The following is a 23417-nucleotide window of genomic DNA, read 5'->3' as shown; positions in this document are numbered from 1 at the left end:
CTCGATCAATATTCGAGCATTTTCCTCCAAGTGGAATGGTGTAAACCAGAAAGACTTAGGGTGAATGTTCCAAAACACCCTCCTCAAGTCACAATATTCTGTTGGCTGTTACTGTCTTGTATCTTCTGAGTCATAGGATAGAAAATACACTAAAATGCCCCACAAAACAGCAGGTTTTGCACAAGACAGTTTGCTCATTGGTGGTTATGAATAAAATGCTTTAGTGTGAACTTTCTTTTGTAAACCTTGGAGAAGCTTTCTTCACCTCAACCTAACTGAAGAGGAAACAGGTGTGAGTTGAGTCATGTCACTGATTGCATCTTGCCTTATGTAGTTATGGACATCTGTCCAATATAGTCTTCAGGCTTTCTTCTTCCATACTTCAGAAAGCTGTTAAGATTCCATTGATGAGATGGTCCCCTGCAGTTGATACTATGAATCTGTGATGTTGAAATCAGTACAATCATCGTTCTCTTAGGGTTGTGCTTGGAACAAGATTCAACTAAAAAGTGAGTCAGAGCATACATCCAACATGTACAAACATCCCTTTGGCAGAATTTCAGGGCTTGATTTCCCAATGATGTTCATAAAAGTAGGATTGGTCCTATAATTCACGGTTAAATTCAGTACCTCAACAACAAAGTAATTGGAACTTCGGTTACTCACACCCTGTCTTCTTCAGCTGCAACTGGCTTGCTTCTGTTACAGTGAGATTTTATACTGTGACCGTGACAAAGCATCAAGAAAGAGAAAATAAGTATTAAGCAAAATTAAGGAGTCGGTTGGGATAATTTAGATAGCTTTTCAAACTCGTTGACTACCCTGACACGCAGCAGAAATGTTCTCTTTCCCTTTAATCTGTCAGGAAAATTTCAGACCAGTCTGTTTCCATGTGGACTGACAGGAAGTTGCAGTAAGGTTCTTCTTAAACAACAGAAACTGATTACATCTTCACTTTCAGAGGAGCATAAATCAACCTACTTGGAAAGGTAAAGAGAAGGTGAAAAAGAGCAACTGAAATTCAGAGCTGGCCATGCAAAGAATGCTTGAAATTAACTGCTACACAAAGAAGCTAAATGTGCAAACCATTTTGTGTTTTATGACTTGATGTAATAGAAGCTGCAAAATTCCGTATGTAGGTGGGCTCTTCAGAAATTTGCTTCTGATACCTGTTTACTAAGTGATGATACAGGTTCTAGAAAAGAAAACTTCCAGAAGAACCCCTTGATAGGATATTTGATCTGTAATGGTCCCTGAGTGCATGAACATCTGGAGTCCATATAGCTAGAAGAGGCAACCGCAGGCAACCAGTAAATCACATACTGTTTTTAAGTAAAACATTTAAAAAATAGCTGCATAGTGAATGTTCCACAGCTTGTTTGCTACTGTGGAAAAGAATAATTCTTGTTTGGTGTCTGAATCATTTGAGATAACTGACCAGAGGAGCTGCCTGAACAGAAGCAAGGCTGGCCAGGAAGGGCACGCCTGCATCTCAGTACTTACTGCGTATTCATCAGTTCATAACCACTGACTTACAGGTGATAACTCAATAAGCATTCAAGAAAGCTTTAAGCACTTTGAGCAAAATAAAAAATCTCCAAAATGTGGAAATAAGGTTTTCCAGACATTTTGCATGTTTCATGTTAGACACAGAAGCATATACCCTTGGTAGAAGAGGATCAGGTCAGGGAATACTTACACAAACAGAGCCGTGGACTCTGATGGGATGCTTCACACCACTGATAACATTATTTCCTATTGCCGAGGAATAGAAGAGAGTTTGTAGTGCAGATGTTGAGTTGTTGAGCACAGGAAGTTTTGTCATCTCTTTGTACTTTTTCCTAATTATACAGGTTTTTTTCTTTGCATTGTTTCACCTTGAAAGAGTGAAGGTGCACAGCTAGACTAAGTCCTTGTGGTTAAGTATCAAGTTGCTGTGCCTTTATTTTCCCACAGCTTGGCTTGCCATGGGAAAAACTGAGGAACATTCTTCCAATAAAGACCAAGTGGCCTCCTGTTTCATCAGGAAGTTTCTCTTCCATTAATACTGCATGCCTTATAGTCTCCCTCTTGATCCTAAGCCAAGTCCTTAGTTCAAGTGTGTGCCCTTTTATGTACAACATCAAAACTGAACAGCATTTCACAGAATCGTGGGATATCGGGGATTGGAAGGGACCTCCAAAGATCATCTAGTCCAATCCCTCATGGATTGGATTGGGATGTCCTTATGGGACCCCAGTGTCCACACTGTCACCTAGATTTAGGCCTTACCATCAGTGTGGCACTCTGCATAAGGTAATTCAGGTAAGCCAAAAACCAATGGCAGGGATTACAGCTGTCTGTGCAAGCATTGACAAAGCAGGATGTAGCATTTCCAAACCCATTCAATGTTGAACAGAGCTCAGGCCTATAGAATATAAGTCTCACTGTTTCTGCTGCAGGGTTTTGTACTTGTCTTCCTCACCTGATTGACATGATACTTGTGCTGTGACTCAGAATTGTAGGAGGCAACTGTAGGAGGAAACTGTTATGTACTGCACAATGTTTTACAGTGTTGCAGTATTAGAAATCACTGTTCTGTTTTGGGCTGAATCTTTATCTTTTCTCTTGCAGAGCCATAGCCCTGCCTCTCAGTGCCAAACTGGGTGTGAAGGACAAGCTGAGACCTAAAGCTCAGCCCATCTCCATTCTGGAAACATTCTACACTGTGAATTGTAAGAACCCTAAAGAGGTGAGTCCTTTTTTCCTTTGCTTTTCTCTAGATTTAGCCCCGTCTATTTACCTAAATGAAATCATACTTGGATCTTGCATTTGGACACTCAACAGACCATAAGGAAGCACCGTAGCACCGGCCTCCTGGCACCAGCCAACTGCAAGAATCATCCTGGAAATGCTATAAGTAATCAGTTCTGCTTCTGAACGTGTGAGGATAACAGCTTTCCAGAGACAGCGCTCAAAAAAATTGAATCTCAGACTTGTTTGGACTGGAAACTTCTCTCCAAACTCCTGTTTGCTCGTTTGCCTTGTACATGGCTTTTCTTCATGTATTAGCAAATCACTGTCATATCAGTTCACTTGAACTGACTTCCCCTGTTGTGAATCCTTGCAGCTTAGCACATGTGGATTGCACGATTCTTTTAGTTCTGGGAGGCAGATCATTTTGTTCCTGTACAATCCACAGGTTTTTTGATCGGTCTTTCAGGAAGCCAGTTAAAATCTTCTCTCTCATCAGAGACACAAGGGCCATCAGAATACTGCAAGCACACATGGTAGATAGTTTTCCTATGGGAGAGTAAAAGAGTAATCTTGAAGATCTTGGCAGGATAATTTGGAGTTATAATGGCTGCTGCTGAGGAAAAAAAAGCATTGGCAGAACTGCAGATATTCTGTATTGTGATTTAACTTGTCAGTTAAGTCCCTGGATGTAACTCTGTTGTAGGTAAGGGAATCACTTTCAATTTCAAATTGATTTCAAATTTCAAATTGATGGCTAGCAAAGGTTCCCCACACCACTGTCTCAATCTCCCTCATCACAAGAATGGGAGGAGAAAATGAGGCAGAAAAGAGCTCAAGGGCTGAGATAAAGACAGGGAGAGCACTCACTAATTACAATCACAAGCAAAACAGAGTCAGCATAGGGAGATTAATGTATTTTATTGCCTATTACTAACGGCACAGAGCAGAGAGAACCGAAAGCAAACTAAAATACCTTTCCACAAATAAACACTCCTCTACCTCCTCCCCCCAAGCAGCACAGGGGGACAGGGAATGGGGCTGTGGTTAGTCCATGACACCTGGTCTCTACCACTCCTCCTTGGTCACTCTCTGCCCCTGCTCCACGTTGGTCCCTCCCATGGATACCATCCTTCCTGAACTGACCCTGTGTGGCCTTCCACAGGCTGCAGCTTTCCAAACACTGCACCAACATGGGGCCCCATGGGTGGCAGCTCCCCCAGTCCTCCTGATGCACTGCAAACTGATCTCCATGGGTGGCAGCTCCAGCCCAGAGTTGCTCCTGCTGGGTTCCATGGACTGCAGCCTCCTCCAGGACACATCCACTGCTGCACCATGGGCTCCTCCATGGCTGCATGTGGAGATCTGCTCCACACAGTGCCCATGGGCTGCAGGGGGACAGTGTGCTCCACCATGGGCCTCTCCTGGGCTGCAGGGATCTTCTGTTCCACATCTGGAGCTCCTCCTGCTCTCATTCTGCACTTACCTCATTGGCTGCAGAGCTGCTCCTCTCTCTGTTCCTCACTTGTCTCTTTCAGTAACGGCAGTTTTTCCCTTTCTTCAGTGTGTGTAATGAGCATCGCTCACAGCTGAGCTCTGGTAGTGGCAGGTCACTTCTGGAGCAGCTGGAACTGGATCCGATCTGACATGGGGCAACTGCTGGGCTCTGCTCACAGAGGCCACCCCTGCTAACAAAACTTTGCTGTGTAAGCCCAATACAACATTACCTTTCATCTCCTTTTGCAGGCTGTCTTGGCCTTGAAGCAAAAGCTAATAGCCACTGCCAAGGAGTAGGGATTCCAGTCCCACTGGACAGTCCTAGTGCAAACAAGTTAATGCCTTGTCAAGGTTGTTACAGCATGTTTCATATGGCAGGGGGGCATATGGAGCCCCAGGACATTCAGCAGCAGCTTAAAAGTAAAAGAACAGAGGCTAAAGTAAGAATGCAGGCATTCATCTGGGTTGTGCAGCCAGCCTCTTTCCCTAGCAATGGGAAGGAATGTTCTCAGGAGCACTTGCCATGGTCCCTGACCTCCTTCATGCCTGTCTGAGAAATTCACACTTTTCTCAGTAGAACTACTCCTGTTGCAGAGATCTAACTCAAGGCCTGTCTCTGCAGGCAGACTTTCTACACAGCTGTCACTGCACCCCCAGTGCACTGAAGGAGCAGAAATCTGCACTTTTGTCCTAGAAAATCTGGAATATCAGAGTGTATCCTGGCTGTGAGATTTCTGATATCAGTGTGACACAGGGCAAAACTCTGCAACTGGCCAATACCTTACTCTCTCATTCACCACTTGTATCTCAGCCAGTCTTTTGGCTTCCTTTCCCTCCTGTGAGCTCTCAGAATCCTGCTTATGAGGCAGCTTTTATAAGATGTAATTTTGCTGTTCTCAGCAGCCCTCACCTTGAGAGGGATATCACCTCATGGAGAATTGAAATGAATTGGAGAATTGAAATCACAGTCATCTGTGTGACTCCACCCCAAGAACAGAGGTCACTAGGTGAAAATAGAAAGAAATATATCTGAAAATGGTAATGGACGCAGATCTTTACAGTACTCTTGGGGTATGTAAAGCACTGTCATGTGAGACCTTTAGGGTGAACACATTCGTTGAAAACCTATTGCTTTACTAAACTATCCTTGATGACACTTCCAGAAGGAATATAGAAAATGATGAACTTCTTCTGTGTCACACAGCAAACTCTTTGGGAGCCCAAGGGCAAGAAGGAAGGTAATTGTAGTATTTCTGTGAGTAATCTATTGAATTCACCACAAAAGGAGAAGAACTGGTAGGAAAATGATGTTGCTCATTATGTTGGTCATGTTATTCTCTGATATTGCATAAGAATGCTGAAAGACTTGACAAAATCCAGTGTAGAACTTTAAAAATTATTTAAGCTTCGGTGAAACTTTATTGGAGTGACAGATTTAAGGGACTTCGGCCCTAAAGACAAATGGAGTAATTCAACAAGAAACACCTGTGAGGAGAAGAGACCACAGTTTGAAACTCTGTACCTAAGACTTTAACATAAAAAATAAAATGTAAGGTTTTAACATTTAGCATTAATAACTGGTTGCTTGCAAGCGGAAGTGAAAGATTTTCTGTTACCTGAAATCTCTATGCTAGGAATGGATTGCTGAATTCAGCTTGCTGAAAGATGCCTTAGCTTGAACAGACCTGGGCTTGCCAGGAACCTCCGGTGATGTTCTGTGGTGGCCCAGACCAGACGGCCCGGGAGCCTTCTGACCTTCAAACCTGAATCTGAACCCCACTTCCTCACCTGTTTTCCAGGGTGAGCTGATCAGTTTAGCCAAGCAATGTGACCTGCCAGTGAGAAAAGTGGAGAGGTGGTTTCGGCGCCGGAGGAACACCGACCGACCGAGCCTGTCGAAGAAGTTCTGCGAGGCCTGGTGAGCAGGAGCACAAGCTGTGAGCTGTAGGGGCCTCTCGCTGGCTCTGAGCTTGGCAGGCATCTTGCTGCCTCCAGCCTGCCTGCACTCATCCATAGAGAGCTTCCTGAGCCTTCCCTGCCCCACCTGATTCTTCTGTGGCTCTGCTTCTGCTTCCCTGTTCCCGAGTCATTCCTTGCTTCTCCCCTTTATTTCATCCCCAAGACTCCTTTCTTTTACTCCTATTTCACTTCATGCCTCATAGGATGCCTGTTTTTGACTTTGCAAGACTGACACTCTGCTTTGAAACCCAATAATATCTGAGAAATTCAATATTGTTTTTCTTTGTACTGCTTCCTGCTGCTTTGCTGCTGCTTCTGTGACTCCAGAGCAGCCTACCGTTGCCTCTCTGTTTCCCTCCCATTTCCTTCACTGCAAGCTGATACCTTCTGCTGTATCTTTTCTGCAACTGTTCTCCACAGTACTCCTTTCAAAAGTCACAGACACTGGGCTAGACTGTATTGTGTTGGCAGCTGACTTTCAGCTTCCCTGAAAGCCAAAAAGTAGAACCCTTTTATAATGTCTGGAAAGAGAGCCTACACGGGAGCTTTTCCTAGGAGACACAAGCAGGTCTGGCAAAAGAGGACTATCATTGGACGCCTCACTTTTTAGTTACTTCAACTAATGCAGATTGAAGTTGTACTGGAGCAATAGCCCCAGTAGACTTGAGCTGGCTTCACGCTTACATGTTCACTGCTGCCCTTGGAGGCTCTGGTGACCTGGCCCATGGCGGCCTGTTGCACAGCTGAAGTCAGAAGCTGTGCAGCTCTTAGAGCTCCATGACTGTCCATCCTTGTCCCCATGCCCAGACAGGCTTTCTAGGCTGGGATTGCCTCCTTGCCAGAATCTAGATGAATCATCATCAAGGCTATTTTATAGCAAAAAATCAGAGACTGTACAACTCTTCAGGAAACTGTTCTACACTGATGCCCATACGCCCATGAGCATGTCCCAGCTATTCCCCCAGTCTGTGTCTTTGTGATTCCTCCTGGGGACCCCACTTGGTCCTCATGCTTGTGCAGAGGCTATGAAAATCTCAGCCTGAGGTTGTTACAGATGTTAAGATCTGAGAGGTTATGCTCTGTAATAGTACGTGGTAGACCATCACTCAGCAATTGGTTCTACGTAAGTTCCTTTATGTTGGGGTTTGGTGGGAGACAAAATGAACTTCCATGGTGGGAGAATACAGAATTGTGTTTAGAGGAATGCCAAGAATGTTTTGGTAAAACTTTAGAGATTAGCCTTCTTAGAAATGTTAGCTTTGGCTCAGCTTTCCACAAAGAGGGAGAACTCTCCTGGGCTTGGGTGAAATGCCAAACTACTGAGTGCTTGCTCTGCTTCATTTGTGGAGAAAGAGGTTCTTCCAGAAGGCCACAGAGATGAAGGAAAAAATAACTACCTGCAGTGACATTTGTCTGACTAAAAGTGTGCATCTGTAGGGGAGGCATCACCTCTGGGCTGATCACAATCCATTTAATATTCAGCCTCTAGTTCAAAATTCCTACCTAAACCCCCTAATGGAGAAAACAACAAAAAGGGTGCACATTATTTATTTATAGCATTGCAGATCATTACAGTTAGAAAGATTTACTGAGCTGTGGACAAAGAGTTGGAAAACAAACATGCTTAATCTACTTCTATCAAGATGAAATCCAAGCTCTCCCTGTGCTCAGCTGCCTTACAGTAAATAGTACCAGTAAACACTAAACAGTAAATAGGTTTCTAACTCAGCCCACTGACAATAATGTGTTTCTGCCTGCCCTCTGTTGCCATTTGCCGTCTACAGAAAGAACACCCTTCCAACATGAAGTTTATGTCTTTCTTGGAGTCCTGGGTATTTCATTGACAAATGGAGTCTTTCAGAACATAAAGCTGCTTTCAATTTGTTACAGAAATATTTGGTAATTTAAGAGCTGTTGTAGGCAGTTTTACGCCTTTGCAGGTTTTCTGTGTGTAGTCTATTAGCTGCTCGTTTGTTCTGCTGGGATAGAATTTCCCTCATTCCTTACGGTATGTGTAAATATGCAGCATTACACACCTCTTTCCATTGAACTTCTATTTTATACATACTTAATATGTACTTCTCTGTGGGTTTAATGTGGGTAAGTCATTAGTAGCTCTCACTAAGACTGAACGTAGCAGCAGTCATTTGCTTTACGTGATAAAGAATTTAGCATACCTAATCTTCAAAAGCCTAAGGAGGAGATTGGCACTGTTGGAGTTTTACACATGTGTCTAGTTGGGCTGGGAAGGGTTGGGATGGTTATCTGGGTGATTTCCACATTATCTGGGAAATGATAATCACCTAGATCATCATCTGAGTGATTTCAGCAGCCTTTGTGGCATCTGTTGAATATGCTAACAATATACAGAATCTGTTAGAGTCTAGACAAACCTTGAACATTTTGATGTTTTTGTTTGCTTTAATGACATAATTCTCTGAATGAGTGGGATTGATACACGGAATTGTTACTGACATCTTTCTTTCTTTGTAGCTGGAGGTTTACGTTTTACATCGTTTCTTTCTTCACTGGGCTGGCTGTACTGTACAATGTGAGTATACAAGCATTGCCACCTGCTGCCCTATCTGGGGAGTGCCTCAAGAATGGCAGATTTAGGTGCCAAACCTGTGCTTTCAAACCTTGGAGATTTTCCCATCAGATGTGTCCTCTGCACAGCACACTTTCGAGCTCACAAGAATAAGGAACCATGCTTACCTTAAGAACTCTAAGGCAAAACCAGGAGATTTCATCCTCCTCTGACACAGCAGTAGATCACTACGATTGTGAGACAGTGTTTGCAGCTGTAAAAATACATTTGTAAAAATACGTCTATACAGTATGGGAGATGGAACATTTATCCGAGACAGAAACTGCAGGGCTTGTTCATGTATTGTGTCCAATACTGGTTCAATACTCTGATTTCTTTTCGAGGATGGGCTGCAGTTCAAAAAATTTATGTATGTATTTTCTCTTCCTTAGCCAAGAGGCTAGGTGAAGTTCATGTGTCTGCCTTTTCTCTGACTTGATAAATAATGATTCCTCTTGATATGGATAGAGTAGTCTCAGCAAGAGAAGACAGATTTACATGGTATGAGTTAGAATCACTGAGGCAGAAGAGGTAGTGGAACTCATGCCACGCACTCTCATCCTGAGCTGTGGTCACTGTGCTGGGACAAGGGGCACCTGTCCTCCTCTGGCTGTGGGATAAAGTTTCCCCTGTCTCTTGTGCTGAACCCAGTTTCCTCAGTGAGTTTTGCAAAAGTGTTCTCCCCTGAGACCTTCTGGAGTGTTAAGGAATGGGAAATCTGCAGATCCTAAGACAGTGGGCACAGACTGCTGGAGCTGCTCATTATAACAACAGAAGAACTGTGAAACTTCGCAACTTTCAAAGCAGAATGTGAGGTACCCGATGAGTTATGTGGGTTGCAGGATGAGCTAGCACAGGAATGGAGGTGTCTAAATCCCAACTATACTGTTTTGTGGTTCTTTACATCAAAACAGAAGGCTGTTCTGTGAAGCCAGTTATGAAAGTTTGGAATGAATGATCTGCTCAGCATAGCTCAAGATTCCTGTGGTGACAGAAGGGACAAAATCCTGTTCTGCGTGTCACCTGCCCATTCTAGGAATGAGACTACCTGCACTTCTCATGAAAATCTTCAGTCATTAGACATTTTCCAGTTCCCCCCCCCGCACACATACACACACACAAGTTTCTGTGAAACATTCTTGTTTGTCTAGAAAAAGAAAAACAACAAAATTTGAAGTTAAAATTCTATAGTATTAGCTTTCAGCTGGCTGCATGAACCTCTATCACATGAGTTAGTGTATTAGCAAGTAACAGTAGAAATTTATCTCACAGAATATTACCAGAAAAAAGATTTGTTTGCTGTTGGTATAGGAATGATGGAATTCAGAGATGTGAGGTTCCTTTCTGGGTCACAGTTGTTTACTTCAGGGTGTTTACTTCAACATCTTTGATTTTGCATCACATATCTCTGGTTACTTACCTGTATTTGCTGTAAATCCCACTCCCACCCAGAAGGAGGCTGTATCTACTCCTATTTACCACTGCCCCTGATTTGCAGTACTTCCTCCTTCTCTTCTGCATAGACGTACGGATGTTCGGGTTCCTCAGGTTGAGAACCTCATCAACACGTGCAGTGGGAGGGGCTCTGCTCCCCCAGTTCCCACCTTCCAAACCATCCGCTGTGTGTAGAGCAGTCACCAGTAAAGACTGAGGAAAAAGAGTTGTTGAATACCTCAGCCGCCTTCTTGTCTGTTGTTAGCAGCCTGCCTGTGTTGCTGTCTGGGGGGTATGCCCTCCTGGACTTTCCTTTTCTGGTTGATGTACCTATAGGAGCCTTTCTTGTTTCTTCTGTTGCATTGCTAAGTCCAGTTCCAGTTCGGCATTCCTGACCCCATCCTCACACAGCCCAGCAACATCCCTATACTCCTCCCAGATTACCTGTCCCTGCTTCACTGCCTGTCCATTTTCTTCTTGTTCTTCAGTGTGACCAGCAGATCCCACTTCAGCCATGCTCGTCTCTTGCATTCCTTTCCTGACATCCTCCACCCAGGGATGGAGAGCTCTTGTGCCCTAAGAAAGGCTTTCCTAAAGATCTGCCAGCTCTGCTCCACTTCCTTGTCCTCAAAGAATGATCCTCAAGGGGTTTGTTGACTAACTCCCTGAAGAGCTAGAATTTGGCATTCCTAAAATCACATTTCCTGATTTTATTCTTTGTCCGATATCAGTCAAGAGTGTGAATTCCACTGTTGCAAGGTCACAGCAGCCCAGGCAGCCTCCAGTTCTGATGTCACCAATCAGTTCACTCACAGTGGTGAGCAATAGGTCCAGCATTGCATAGCCCCTGATAGGGCTGTCTGTTACATGGCTCAGGAAGTTGTCCTTGATGCATTCCAGGAGCCTCCTGGATTGCCTACAGCTCGCTGTGCTATTTTTCCAACAGATGTCCAGGTGGTTGAGGTCCCCCAGCAGTACGAGAGCCTGCAATCACAATGCCTCCTGTAGCTGGAGGAAGAAGGCTTCATCAACAGACTCCACTTGGTCAGGCAGCCTGTAGTAGACACCAACCACAAGGCTCCCTTTGTTACCTCAGTCTCTAACTCTCACCCAAAGGCTGTTGACTTGCTTGAGGCCATTCTTCAGGGACAGCTCTTTCACACTCTGTTCCTTCCTATATGTAGGGGTCAATGTGTCCTACCCTCCTTCTTTGCCTGTCCCTTCTGAACAGGCACAGAATGTAGCTGTCAGTAGCCACATTCCAGTCCTGGGAATCATCCCACTGGTTTCAGTGACAACAACAACATCATGGTTTTCTAGTGGCACAATGGCTTCCAACTCCTCCTATTTTGTTTCCCAATCTGCATGCATTGGTGTAGAGGCAGTTCAGCTGGGCAGCTGGTCTTGTCACCTTGGGAGATAACTCCTTCATTTTTACCTTGAGGAAGTTTTTACCTTCATCATCATAAGATGCAGCAGGTTGAGGACCCCCACTAGCACTTTGTCCCACAGAGCTATGCCATCCCACACCTTGTCATGGGCAGGCTTGCTGTCACCCCTTTCCCCCTTCAAACCTAGGTTAAAGCCCTGTCAAACTACAAGTTCTAAACTAGTTTTCTTTGAAGTGTAATCAAAGCTGTATCTTTTCAGAGGTTCTTTACTTAGCAGCCTGCAGCATGACCCTTGCCATTTGAAGGAAAAAACATGTTCCTGACAGGGGTGCTTGGCCTTTTTGCAGTACTTAACAACTTAACAGCTTAACAGCTCTGTTTGTAATAACATGCAGCAAATCTGTGATAGCCAACAAGATTTAGGTGGCTGATAAGAAAAGACTTTCTCTGGCATCCTCCCATTCATGTTGCATTTTCTTTGTAGAAGCCTTGGCTTTGGGACCATAGAGAGTGCTGGACAGGATACCCACAACAGGTGAGTCATCTAGGAGTGAAAATTACTGTTATAAATAGTGTATTGTCTTTGTATATCTTTTCAACATCAGATTATATTGCAGAGAAAAGAGAGAGCACTGAATAAAATTCAGACTGGTGAGCGTTAAGAATTCAAAACCAGATCCTTGCCAGTTGATAACATCTTAATATGTGTCTTAATCTAAACACAATAGAGGAGGAGTCAGTATAGCAGAAGGAGACTTGAGAAGGAAAGGGAAAGTGAAACTTTGGACCAGGTGAGCGAAGAACTGAAAAATAAGGATGCTCCTTGTCTAGTTTGTAGAGGAGACTGAGGCTTAGGACACTTTGCCAAAGGAGGAGAAAACTTCAGTGGAGAGTATGTAGAGCAGAGGAAAGATGTACATCTCAAAGAGATGTACTCCTTCCACTACACCAAAGAATTGTGTCTACAGTGCTCCCCATGAGCTCGTTTCACAGAGGAACTGGCACTATGGCCAGTAGTAATACAGCATCATTTCCATTAATTTTGGAGGCTGTTATTTTACAGTTCTACGTTGTATATTCTGTGTTTTTTTGTTTTTGTTTTTGTTTTTTTTCCCCACAGCAGTGCTGTGAGAAGCTATCCAGAGGGCTGGAGAGTATGCATCTCTTACCTGCTAAGGGATAGTCATAAAAACCAAATATATTCTTGTCCATCTGCCTCCCCAACTATTCATACTTCGTAACTTGACAAGAGTTAGGATGGGGCTTCACCCACTGAGCACATGAACCATTGACTGCTCCACCTTTCCTCTATATGTTTTTGTGACTGTTGAACAGCAGCAGCCTTCTTATATACAGGCTTGATTAGCATTACAAATCAATTAATGAGACACTTGGGTATCATTTAATTCCTTCTCCAAAAGTGAACTATTTTTTGATTACTGCAGGACTGTGTCCTAGTCAGTGAAAGGCAAGAATCATTGGTTACCACAGAGCTGACAAAGCCTTTGCAAGCTACATGAATCCCACAGCCTTCATCTCCTGGGAAATATTTTCAGAGTGTTGTGGCAAAACTAGAGGAGTCTGAGCTCATGCCAGAGTTAAGAAGAGCAAAGGGAAAAGGGAGCACTTTCCACTGTGTAAGTGACTGAGTGCTGGAACCCTCTGCCCAGACAGCTCTAAGCCAAGTGAACATGGTGCTGCTTTGCTCTGGGTGGCCCTGCTTGAGCAGGGGTTGGTGCAGATGGCCTCCAGATGGGCCATCCTCAGCCATTCTGAAATTCTATGGAAAGTGGTTCAGTATCTTTAATTAAGTTACTTTTTCGTGAGCAGATGAAATCTGTCCATTATAATAGTCAGATATGAAAAGGAGCATGTTGCCTTACAAGGGAGACCAACTGGGAGAGAAGGTTGACAGCAGCAGTCAGTGACAAAAGAAAAGCACAAGAGCAGATACAGCTGGGATCAGCTGAGTGTTCAGGTCACCAGGCAAGTCTGCAGGTAGAAGATAGGTCCAAAAATCAAGTGTGTGAATCCAGGACAGTGAGGTACATCAGCACACACAATGTACCTATAACATAGTTCAAGTGAGAACTGACAACAAAGGCTGGAACTGAAACACATTCCTGAGCGGAGGGATGAGGGCCCCCATGAGTTACTGACTGCTCTTTCTCACGCAGCTCATTCACAGCACTTGTGATTTGAGGTGAAACAGATGTGCCGTGTGAGAACTGACCTTGACCACCAGCTAAACCCCCTCAGAGGAATCCTTTGCAGAGGCTGTTGCTATGCTCAGGGCTCTGACAGTGCAATTCAGAGCTCAGTGAAGGAGACAAAAAGGCTCCCATTGGCTTGGTATACTTTGATCCCTTTCGTTATTTGCTCATTGCAATGCAAAGGCTGCAAAGTGTTTCTGGCAGGATAATAATTTCCACTGGTATCATGCAGGGAGCTCCCATGCACAGAGTTTTACAGTGCGAGAACATCCTGGGTGAGAAATAAGTACTTCATTAATTGAAGGAAAGGTTGGAAGACTATTTGATCCCAGCAGCAAGACAAAGCGAAGCCTGCTTGTTCTTCAGGGCTGCTTGGTCTGGCAGTCAGTGTTAGAACAATTGAATGTACATTGAGAGTTACCAACCTGTAGAGAGGAATACAGTGCATAGGTTTAAGCACAGAAGCAATGATGGAGCATATGAGTGAAGAATGAGGTACTGTCTTTCAGGCCAAGCCTCCAAACATCTTTTGCCACCCAAAGGCAGAAATTTTAAGGGTGACTTTGTGCAAACAGGCGGTGTTTGAGTAGGACTCTACAGATCCTTATTTCCTCTTCTGTACGTTTGCAGTACATGTATTTTCCATAAAAATTTAAGCCATCATAACAAAACACTTCCTAACAGTTGTAATAAATAGAAAAGACCAAAACCAGGGTGAGTAACATTCCACTGGAAGAGAGTAGGAAGGGTCAAGAACATACCTGTGTCCTAACAGGGACAAAGAGTATTTTAAATATGATTTCTGCTAAACAGACCATGCTCTGTGGTACAGACGAGGGCAAAAGAAGCATCAATTCTCCCAAACAATCTGTCTTTGGGAAAATAAATCCCTTCTGATCCAGAGCTCACAACAGAAAAATTGCTCCTTAATTAGCATGTCTTGCTGATTGCATCGGAGCTTTTAGTTTTCCACATATAAAACCCCAGAAAAATTACTCAGAATAATGTTGATGAGTGTTCACACTGAACGATTCCCTGTTCACACGTGGGAGTGCTGTACCTTCTCCTGATAATTTGATTAGACTGAAAAACCTGTGGCAGAGTCCAAGAAATCTGAAGCGTCTCCGTGAATGCTTTCAAAGGCAAATTTATTCATGTCCTAGTCTGCTCCACCGCAGTGAAACAGTAGATACAGTTTGTAAAGCTCCACAGTGACAGCTCAGGGATTCACACGGTGCTGAAGAGAACCTAAAGACATTCTGCATCTTCCCCCGTTTCCCCAGTGTTCCCCATGGTATGGCAAAGGAGAGCGTCCCCTGCCGTTTGCTTCTACCTCAGCACAGCTGGTGTTTGTTTAGTGACTAGATTGTTCTGTTGATTTTTGTCTCCCTGACGCTGCAGAAGCCAGATCTTTTCATGGTGGTGATCTGATGGGTTGGTTTTTTTGTTTGTTTGTTTGTTTTTTGCATAGGGAGGAGCTGTCGTTTCCAGCTCTCTCTCTGCTTTATCTGATGGGCATATCACTGTCTCTCCCTTGGTGTTGCAGCCTCTCCAGCCCTCTCTGTTCTGGTACTACATGCTGGAGCTCTCCTTCTACTGCTCACTGGTCTTCACCTTGCCCTTTGATGTGAAGAGGAAGGTGAGTGACAATGCCAGGGAAGAGTCAAGCACAAACAGAATGCAAGCTTAATGCTAGGGAGAGTGTTCTTCAAGAGTGCTTGGTGTATACAGTGCCAGTCTGATGTCCTGTGGCACTCTGGCCTTGCTCATTGCTAGGAATTTCCATTCCCAGTCACTCGCTTCCCTTTCCTCTGGGAGGTGGGGAATGCAATCCCTGGCATGGAGAGGTGTGAGCTACCACATGGGATATGACCGACACACCAGAGGGTAGGGATGCCATTCAGAGGGACCTAGACAGACGTGAGCAGTGGGTGCAGGAGAACCTCATGAGGTTCAACAAAGCTAAGTGCAAGGTCATGCAGCTGGGTCAAGGCAACCCCCACTACCAAAACAAGCGGAGGATGTAAGGATAGAGCACAACCGTGCCAAAAAGTACTTAGGGGTACTGGTGAGTGGGAAGCTGAGCATGAGCCAGCAATGTGCCCAGAAAACCAACTGTACCCTGGGCTGCATCAAAAGCAGTGTGGTCTGTCAGGCAAGGGAGGTGCTCCTGCTCCTCTGCTCTGTACTGTGAGATTTCACCTGGAGCACTGTGTCCAGATGGGGAGGCCTCAGTACAGGAGAGACACAGAGCTGTTAGAACATGTGCAGAGGAGGGCCACAGAAATCATCCCAGGGCCAGAACACCTCTCCTATGAGGACAGGCTGAGAGCAGGGGCTGTGCAGTCTGGAGAAGGAAAGGCTCTGAGGAGATCTGAGAGCAGCCTTTCAGTATCTAAAGAGGAACTACAGGAAAGAAGGGGACAGACTCTTCAGCAGAGTCTATGGTCAGAGAACAAGGAGAAATGGTTTCAGATTAAAAGAGGGGAGATTTAGATTGGATTTAAGGAAAAAGTCTTTTACAGTGAGGATGTTGAGGCACTGGCACAGGTTGCCCAGATATGTGGTGGATGCCCGTCCTTGGAGACGCTCAGAATCAGGCTGGACAAGGCTCTGAGCAGTCTGATCTAGCTGTGGATGTCCCTGCTCACTGCAGGAAAGATGGACTAGATGACCTTTAAAGGTCCAAGGATTCTATGATTCTATAATTCTGAGACATTACATTGTGACTTTTTTTGAGAGATTTTATTGCTACCTGCAGGACACATGCTCTAACCAAGACAGAAGGTACACTGTGTGTTTTATTCTTTCCTGTCCCCTTTTTCTTCAGGACTTCAAGGAGCAGATAGTCCATCATGCTGCAACCATCTTCCTGATCAGTTTCTCATACTGTGCCAATTACATCCGGATTGGGACACTGGTGATGGTGATTCATGATGCTTCTGACTGCTTCCTAGAGGTGAGCTCCACAGTTATTTGCCAGGCAAAACCTAGTTTGCAGCAATGCTCTTGAGCCAAGTGCTGTCTTTTAATCTAGTACAGTAAGGGCCAAGCATTATTTCACTGATAACTCATTGCTGATCTCTTGACCTAGCTTAAGGTGCCCTACAGAGGAGAGATGATTACCTGAATGTGGATTGCATTATATCTGGCTCATTAGCCTCTTGAAGCATGTGCAGATGCAGTATCTTGGCCTGCTTTGTTTTATTGTTCTTTCTCCTTCCAGCCAACTAAGATATTCAATTACATGAAGTGGAAAAAAACTTGTGACAGCCTCTTTATGATCTTCTCAGCTGTTTTCCTCATCAGCCGCCTGGTCGTTTTCCCCTACACGTGAGTCTGCTGCAGTCAAGGAAAATGAAAAACTGCCTTCTCAGAGGCAGGATAATTCTACTGTGGGCTGAATCTTTTGCTACAGCCTTCGCTTTTCAATTCTTGAGCTCATGTCTCTGACCTCTGTGTAGATTACAGTGCCATATGGGTAAACAAGGGTGGTCTGCTTTGGAGTTCATAGAGGAGCCATAAAGACCTGACGTATACTGCAGAAGAGTCCTTGGCTTTTGGCTCTACTCTGCTTATTTCCAGTGGGGAACTCACATGTTACATGGAAGAAGGAAATGACTGACCTGAAACTTCCTCTGTGACAAAGTGCTTTTGAGGGCTTACAGCCCTGCTAAGAACACAAGTGCCCTTCAGTGCAATTCTTTCTCTCTTGCAGAGTGCTCTATAACACCTACTACTACTCCATGGAGATATTCCAGCCCTTCTTTGGATACTACTTTGTGAATGCTCTCCTGATAACTCTACAGTTGCTTCACATCTTCTGGTCCTGCCTCATTATTCATATGGTCTACAAGTTCATGCTCCAGGGCACGGTATGAATCAACTTGTAGTCCCTTGCACATCACGTGGGGAGGGAGGGTGCCCTAAAGCTACTTGGGAGCACAGAAGTTTATTTGGGATTGATTCTTTCTTGCACTAATGTAATTGTACATATAGACTCCTATCCATCAGGTAGAAGGGGCACTCAGTAAGCCTAATCCATTCAATACTGCAGCTAGGTATTGCCTGTTTGTCTCTATCAGTCATAGAGCAACCTTCCATGCCTGAAATGCAGCTGTGTAAACTTCAGTGAAATGCATCCCATTCTTTCTGACTACAGCATGTGGCATCTGCTGTGAGACCAAACTGCTGCTCAGCATGAAATTCTTCTCAAAATCAAAGACGTGACCTAATGTCATCAGGTTGGCCATCTGCCAAGGACACAGTCTAGGAGAAACAAGTTCATGCTCTGTGGGAGTTGACCTCATACTCTGGGATGAGTTGTTTTGTTACCCTCCAACTGGGGAATTCTGTCTTAGGAGAACTAAGAACAAGCATGAACAACTTATTTTCGTCCATATTGTCCGGAGCTTCTTTATCAGCCTTCCCTTAAGGTAGCACAGTGCAAATTACTTGCAAATTAAAACCAGAAACTTCACATGCTGCAGAAAATGAAGAGGTAACTGAAGAAGCCCTTCTACTGGTTTCCTAATTCTCATGTGGGGTGAAATGCCACTACAGTTATTACAGTGTTAAATGATGAGGTAATAAATGGCCTTACTAGAAATAAATGAGCCATCAGGAAGGCTGGAGCACATCCAGATTTTTTCATATTTTATCTGTAAGTGTTGTGGTTCAACCCTGGCAGGCACCTAAGTGCCATGCAGCCGCTCACTACTCACCACAGGTGGGATGAGAGACAATCAGAAAGGAAAAAATATGAGAACTGTTGGGTTGAGATGAAGACGGTTTATTCAGTAAAGCAAAACAAGGAATTCATTCACTACTTCCCCTGGACAGGCCACTTCAAAGAAAGTAGGGCTTATTGTGCATAGTGCTTTCTTGGGAGAGAAAACACCGTAACTCTGCACATGCCCTTCTTCCTCCTTTACCTCAGCTTTTATTGCTGATGTTATATGGAATGGAATATCCCTTTGGCCAGTTTGGGTCCACTGTGCTGGTTCTGTCCACTCCTAGCCCCCTGTGCCCACCCAGCTCCTCTCTGGCAGGGCAGTATGAGAAGCAGAAAAGTCCCTGACTCAGTGCTAGCACTGCTCTGTAACAACTAAAACACAGCTACTCTCATCAAATATCCAAAACACAGCATCAGTATTAGGATAAGAGAGCGCTGTCTCCTTTCAGTAGCCTTGAAATTCTCACTCTAGTTCAAAAGTTCATATTCTTTTTATGAGCCTTTCTGACCCCTGTAATTTTCCTCTGTGGCTACAGGTTTATCCACATCACCTTTACATATGGTGTTCTCTAATTCCCAGTAATTAGGGCTCAGCCAAATCCTGAAGTAAGAGGTTTCACTTCCTCATAGAGGCAACCATCTTTTTAGTTCATACAGCTGTCTAGTTCCTTTGGGGACGTTGCTTGGTGTAAGGCCTCAGCCACATTCTGCACCTCTGAATAAAAAACAACCAAAAACACTTAAAAGAGTACTGATTACTAATTGCACTTACACTGCAGATGCAGTGCTCTTTGTGCATAGTTCCTCAACTGCCAATTCCAGAATGACATAGATTGCTCGCAAAATGTGGCATCTCCTATTCTTACTGCTCTTGCAGGCAATATGAATTCAGTGCAAGTTCAGATTCTTACGATTCCTAACTGCTCTGGGATGTGGGGATCTCTAAAAAAGGCTTCAGACTTCAGTCTGCTTAATGTGATCCAAGAAATATCCCCAGAAGAACGTATATAAAAAATCGAGGCTACAGAGTATATCCAGCAATGGACACACTCCTAAGGAAGCTTGCAGCTTCCCCTCAGTTCACTTTCCATCAAGGAGCATTGGCACTGTGAATGGGTTCCCAATTTTGGCATCTTGTATGGCAGAGTAAAAGCAGCCTGAGAAGCCAATGAATATTAGGTTGCTTTCTCTAACCTGTCATTTTGTCACTTCACTTAAGGCAAGGAATTAAATATTTACAAAAGTGGACTACAGATGTCTTGATAGCAAGAGGAAAAAACTGAATATAAATCTGAATGTAGAGTTGAGTATCTTTGTGATGTGGGATGTGCTGCTCCAGCTGGATGCACTTCAGTCTATAGGGCCTGATGAGATTCATCCCAGGGTACTCCAAGAGTTTTCTCAACAGTCTTGGGGGTCTGGAGAGGTCCCACTAAACTGGAAGTTGGCAAACATTCTCCCAGTTTTCAAGAAGGGCAAGAAAAAAGATCATGGTAATTACAGGCCTGTCAGGTTGACTTCAGTGGCTGGAAAGAAAATAGTCTGCACTCACTGATCAGAGCCAACACAGGTTCATGAGGGGAAGGTCCCGTTCGACTCACTTGACAAGGATCCCACCTCATTGACCAAATGAAGCCAGGCAGTGTGATCTCTTTGGATGTCCCCAAGGCTTTTAATGGTCTTTCTCACGGTATCCTTCAGGACAAAATATCCAGCATACAGCTAGACCAAACCATAACGTGATGGGTAAACAGTTGGCTGATGGATTGTGCTTACAGGGTTATGGTAAATGGGGCTACATTAGGCTGGCAGCCAGCTATGGGACTCCATTCTAGGGCCAATCCTTTTTAATATTTGCTCTGGATACAGGATACAGGACTTGAAGGTAAACTGAGTAAGTCTGTGGATGACATTAAATTGGAGGAGCTGTTGACTCCCTCAGGGTCAGAGAGGCCTTGCAGAGACCTTGACACACAGCAGGGCTGGGAAATCCCCAGCAGCATGAAGTCCAGCAAGAGCAAGGGCCAAATCCTGCCTCTGGGTGTGCAGCCCTGGCAATGGGTACAGGTGGGGGATGAGAGATCAGAGAACAGCCTGCAGAACAGGACCTGGTGGTTCTGGTCGACACCCAATAGGGTCTGAGGCAGCAGAGTGCCCTGGAGCCCCAACACCCCACAGCCCAAAGCTGACAGAGCTCAGGGAGCATTGGGACACTGCTCTCAGCTAAAGGGCTTGGGTGGTGCTGTGGGGCCAGGAGCTGGACTGGGGGATCCTGTGGGTCCCTTCCGACTCAGACTGTGCTGTGATCCTGTGATTCTGTATGCTCTCCATTGCAGAGTGCTCGACTTGCAGCACCCAGAAGCTATTTTCATGTCCCCTTTGGAAAATGTAACATTTAGATGAACTGCCTTCCCCCTTCCTTCTTCTGCACAGTGATGCCCAAAGCAGCAATGTGGATCTCCTCAGTGTGACACGGCTGTCCTCACTCCTGGGCAGCTGTGATCTGGGGCTGCTTCAACCTGTCTGTATAATGTATATCAGGACCACAGTTAAGATTTAATTGGGACAGAAATCAATCTGTTTGCAAAGGTGAACTAAAGCTGAAAGCACACTGCAGAAATGCATGCTGCAGGCAGGTGGCTGAAGGAGCAGTTTCAGCCTGTGGCTCAGCTAGCACTGCTTCTTGTGCACTTCTGCATTTGTACTGCTTCTTATTTACTTTTTTTTTTTTTTTGTAGATGGAAAAGGACATGAGAAGTGAAACAGAAGAGAGTGACGTGGATGAAGAAAGAGAAAACATGATGGAAAAGGAGAAAAATGGGATTGCACGTTTCAGCAATGTCACAAGCAGCAATTACATCCAGAGGAATGGGTCTGAGCCACTGAACAACAGAGCCCATCTCACCAATGGTCACGTAAAGGAAAGATAGCCTCTGTTCGTGTCTGTCATGAATCCGGTCCACCGTCTTTAGAAGCAGTTTTGCTTGTCGTATAGATATAAAAGATTGCAATTGCAGTATCATAACTGAATTCCTTTTTATTGTAAACAGAATTGTGTATGGTCAGTGATATCTGAGGGGAGTTTTTGGTCTTTCTTCAACAAAAGCTTTCTATAGGTTGTAGCCTTGAGGAAAATAGAAAGGGATCAAAGTGGTTTGACTTGAATTAAACAGTACCAATTGTTAAATGTGCTAATCCTGAAAAACACTCAGAACAGTGGAACTTTGGCAATGTCACGTCTTAACTGCCTGATGCTGTTTGATAGGAATCTATTTGGAACGGCCTCTGGAAGCCATAGCGCATTGCCACTAATGACTATGGACAGCAAGCGTGAAACCGTAAACCTTAATACAGGGACACCTCTTTTAAGAGCATAAGTGCCCCATACATACTCATAACATTGAAACTGTGTACAGTGGAATAGAAGCTTTGGAAAGATACAGGAAAAAACATTTTCCTACAGGAAATGTTGCTGTGTGCCATGTGAGAGATTTTGTAATGATGTGGATCTCAGTCCCTTCTGTTATCAGCATTGTTGCCTCAAAGGGGGGGAACTCCAAAGGCAGTAATGAAGAGTTCCCACCTAAATCATGGTTGTAAGAGCTGGAAAATCCAAGCAGTTGTGTCTCAACTGTCAGATAATCCATTAACCCTGTCTGGAAAGTAACACTGTCAGGAGAAGAGATGGACGAGGAAATTGATATTCTAGAAGACAACACTGATCAAGTGCTCATGTTTTTATATAGGATGATTGGCACAATGGGAGATATTTACAGAGTCACCTTGTGGTAAGAAGGGAAGAGATTACCCTGCTCTCAGAGGGAGAAGAATCAGAGAAGATCTGCTGAACTTCATGACTCAATGCTTTAACTTAGGCTTCTAATGCTGGGGCTTGTGCCTAGATGTGTCGAGAGTTTAAAGCAGTAGGCAATGAAGTCGTGATGCAATTCTGACTCAGTTCCTTTAGACATTCTGTATCTTATATCCTGTGTAGTCTTAGACTTTTGATGCTGTAATGCCTTAGAAGTGTTAAATAGGCATGGCACAGATTTCTATCTTACAGATCTATTAAACTATGAAACCACATTACTAATACACTTTCTGTTACGACAGCAAGGACTTAGACTGCCCAGGCTGTGCAGGCACTTCCCTGTACGTGCCTGGCAAGGTCCAATGCTAACTGGGGGACACGGACCAAGGAAATGCCCAATTCTAGGAGGTGATGAACATTTATAAAGTTAAGAGGCAAATGACAGTATAGTAGGATGAGGCTTTTCAGCAGCTCACCAAGTTCACCTGAAATATGACTGGGGAATCTTTGATTTTAGCCTTTGGTCAATCAAAATATGTTGGATAACTTCAGAGGAAAAAGTGGATCCAGCACAGGTGATTCAGGGCAGTGACATACTTGGAGCAGAGCATCTCTTCCTGCATCATCATTTAAATCCATATTTGTTGAAGATAGCTTCTCTCATGGCTGTTGGGGTAATTCAAAGTTCGGGGTACATGTTCTGTATACGGTCATGTTTCTGTAATCCACATGTACAACCTTGCCACTCCTCCACAGGTGGTGAGTTCAGGAGGAATGGTTATGTATCATTTTGTACTACTGAATGTAACAGTTCTTTATAAATTACTTTTGAATGGTTTCACTCTCTGGGCTCTTTTCTACTTCTTGGACTCGCAGGAGGTGACCAGGCTGGTTGGTGAACAGGGAAACATGTCTGGGTGCTGTTGCCACGGTTGTTGAACACTCAGCATGCATGGAGGTGATGTTGCAGACCCGGAGCATTCAGCCATATTCGGCCATGCCAGTAAAGAGCAGCAGCTGCCTCCTTTGTGTCCTGGTTAGTGAAGCTTCATTTGGC

General features: G+C 44.4%; 1 protein-coding gene across 9 annotated transcripts in view; it reads left to right on the top strand.

Moving 5' to 3' along the window:
* The window catches only part of CERS4 (ceramide synthase 4), a 57161-nt gene extending 33960 nt beyond the window's left edge, over positions 1-23201 (top strand). For all 9 annotated transcript variants that reach the window (XM_418172.8, XM_025144427.3, XM_046904614.1 and 6 more), the window contains 9 exons: positions 2614-2731; positions 6030-6148; positions 8683-8740; positions 12086-12136; positions 15361-15453; positions 16645-16773; positions 17041-17147; positions 17533-17689; positions 21288-23201. In XM_418172.8, the coding sequence (XP_418172.3) occupies positions 2614-2731; positions 6030-6148; positions 8683-8740; positions 12086-12136; positions 15361-15453; positions 16645-16773; positions 17041-17147; positions 17533-17689; positions 21288-21479 (1024 nt within the window). In that variant the 3' untranslated portion in view covers positions 21480-23201. The remainder of the gene's footprint in view (positions 1-2613; positions 2732-6029; positions 6149-8682; positions 8741-12085; positions 12137-15360; positions 15454-16644; positions 16774-17040; positions 17148-17532; positions 17690-21287) is intronic.
* Positions 23202-23417: the final 216 nt, after the last annotated feature.

Source organism: Gallus gallus, chromosome 28, assembly GCF_016699485.2.
Source record: "Gallus gallus isolate bGalGal1 chromosome 28, bGalGal1.mat.broiler.GRCg7b, whole genome shotgun sequence".
In the NCBI taxonomy this organism is placed as follows: Eukaryota; Metazoa; Chordata; class Aves; order Galliformes; family Phasianidae; genus Gallus; species Gallus gallus.
Note: the sequence above shows the minus strand (reverse complement) of the source record. Positions and strands in the feature narration are given on the sequence as shown.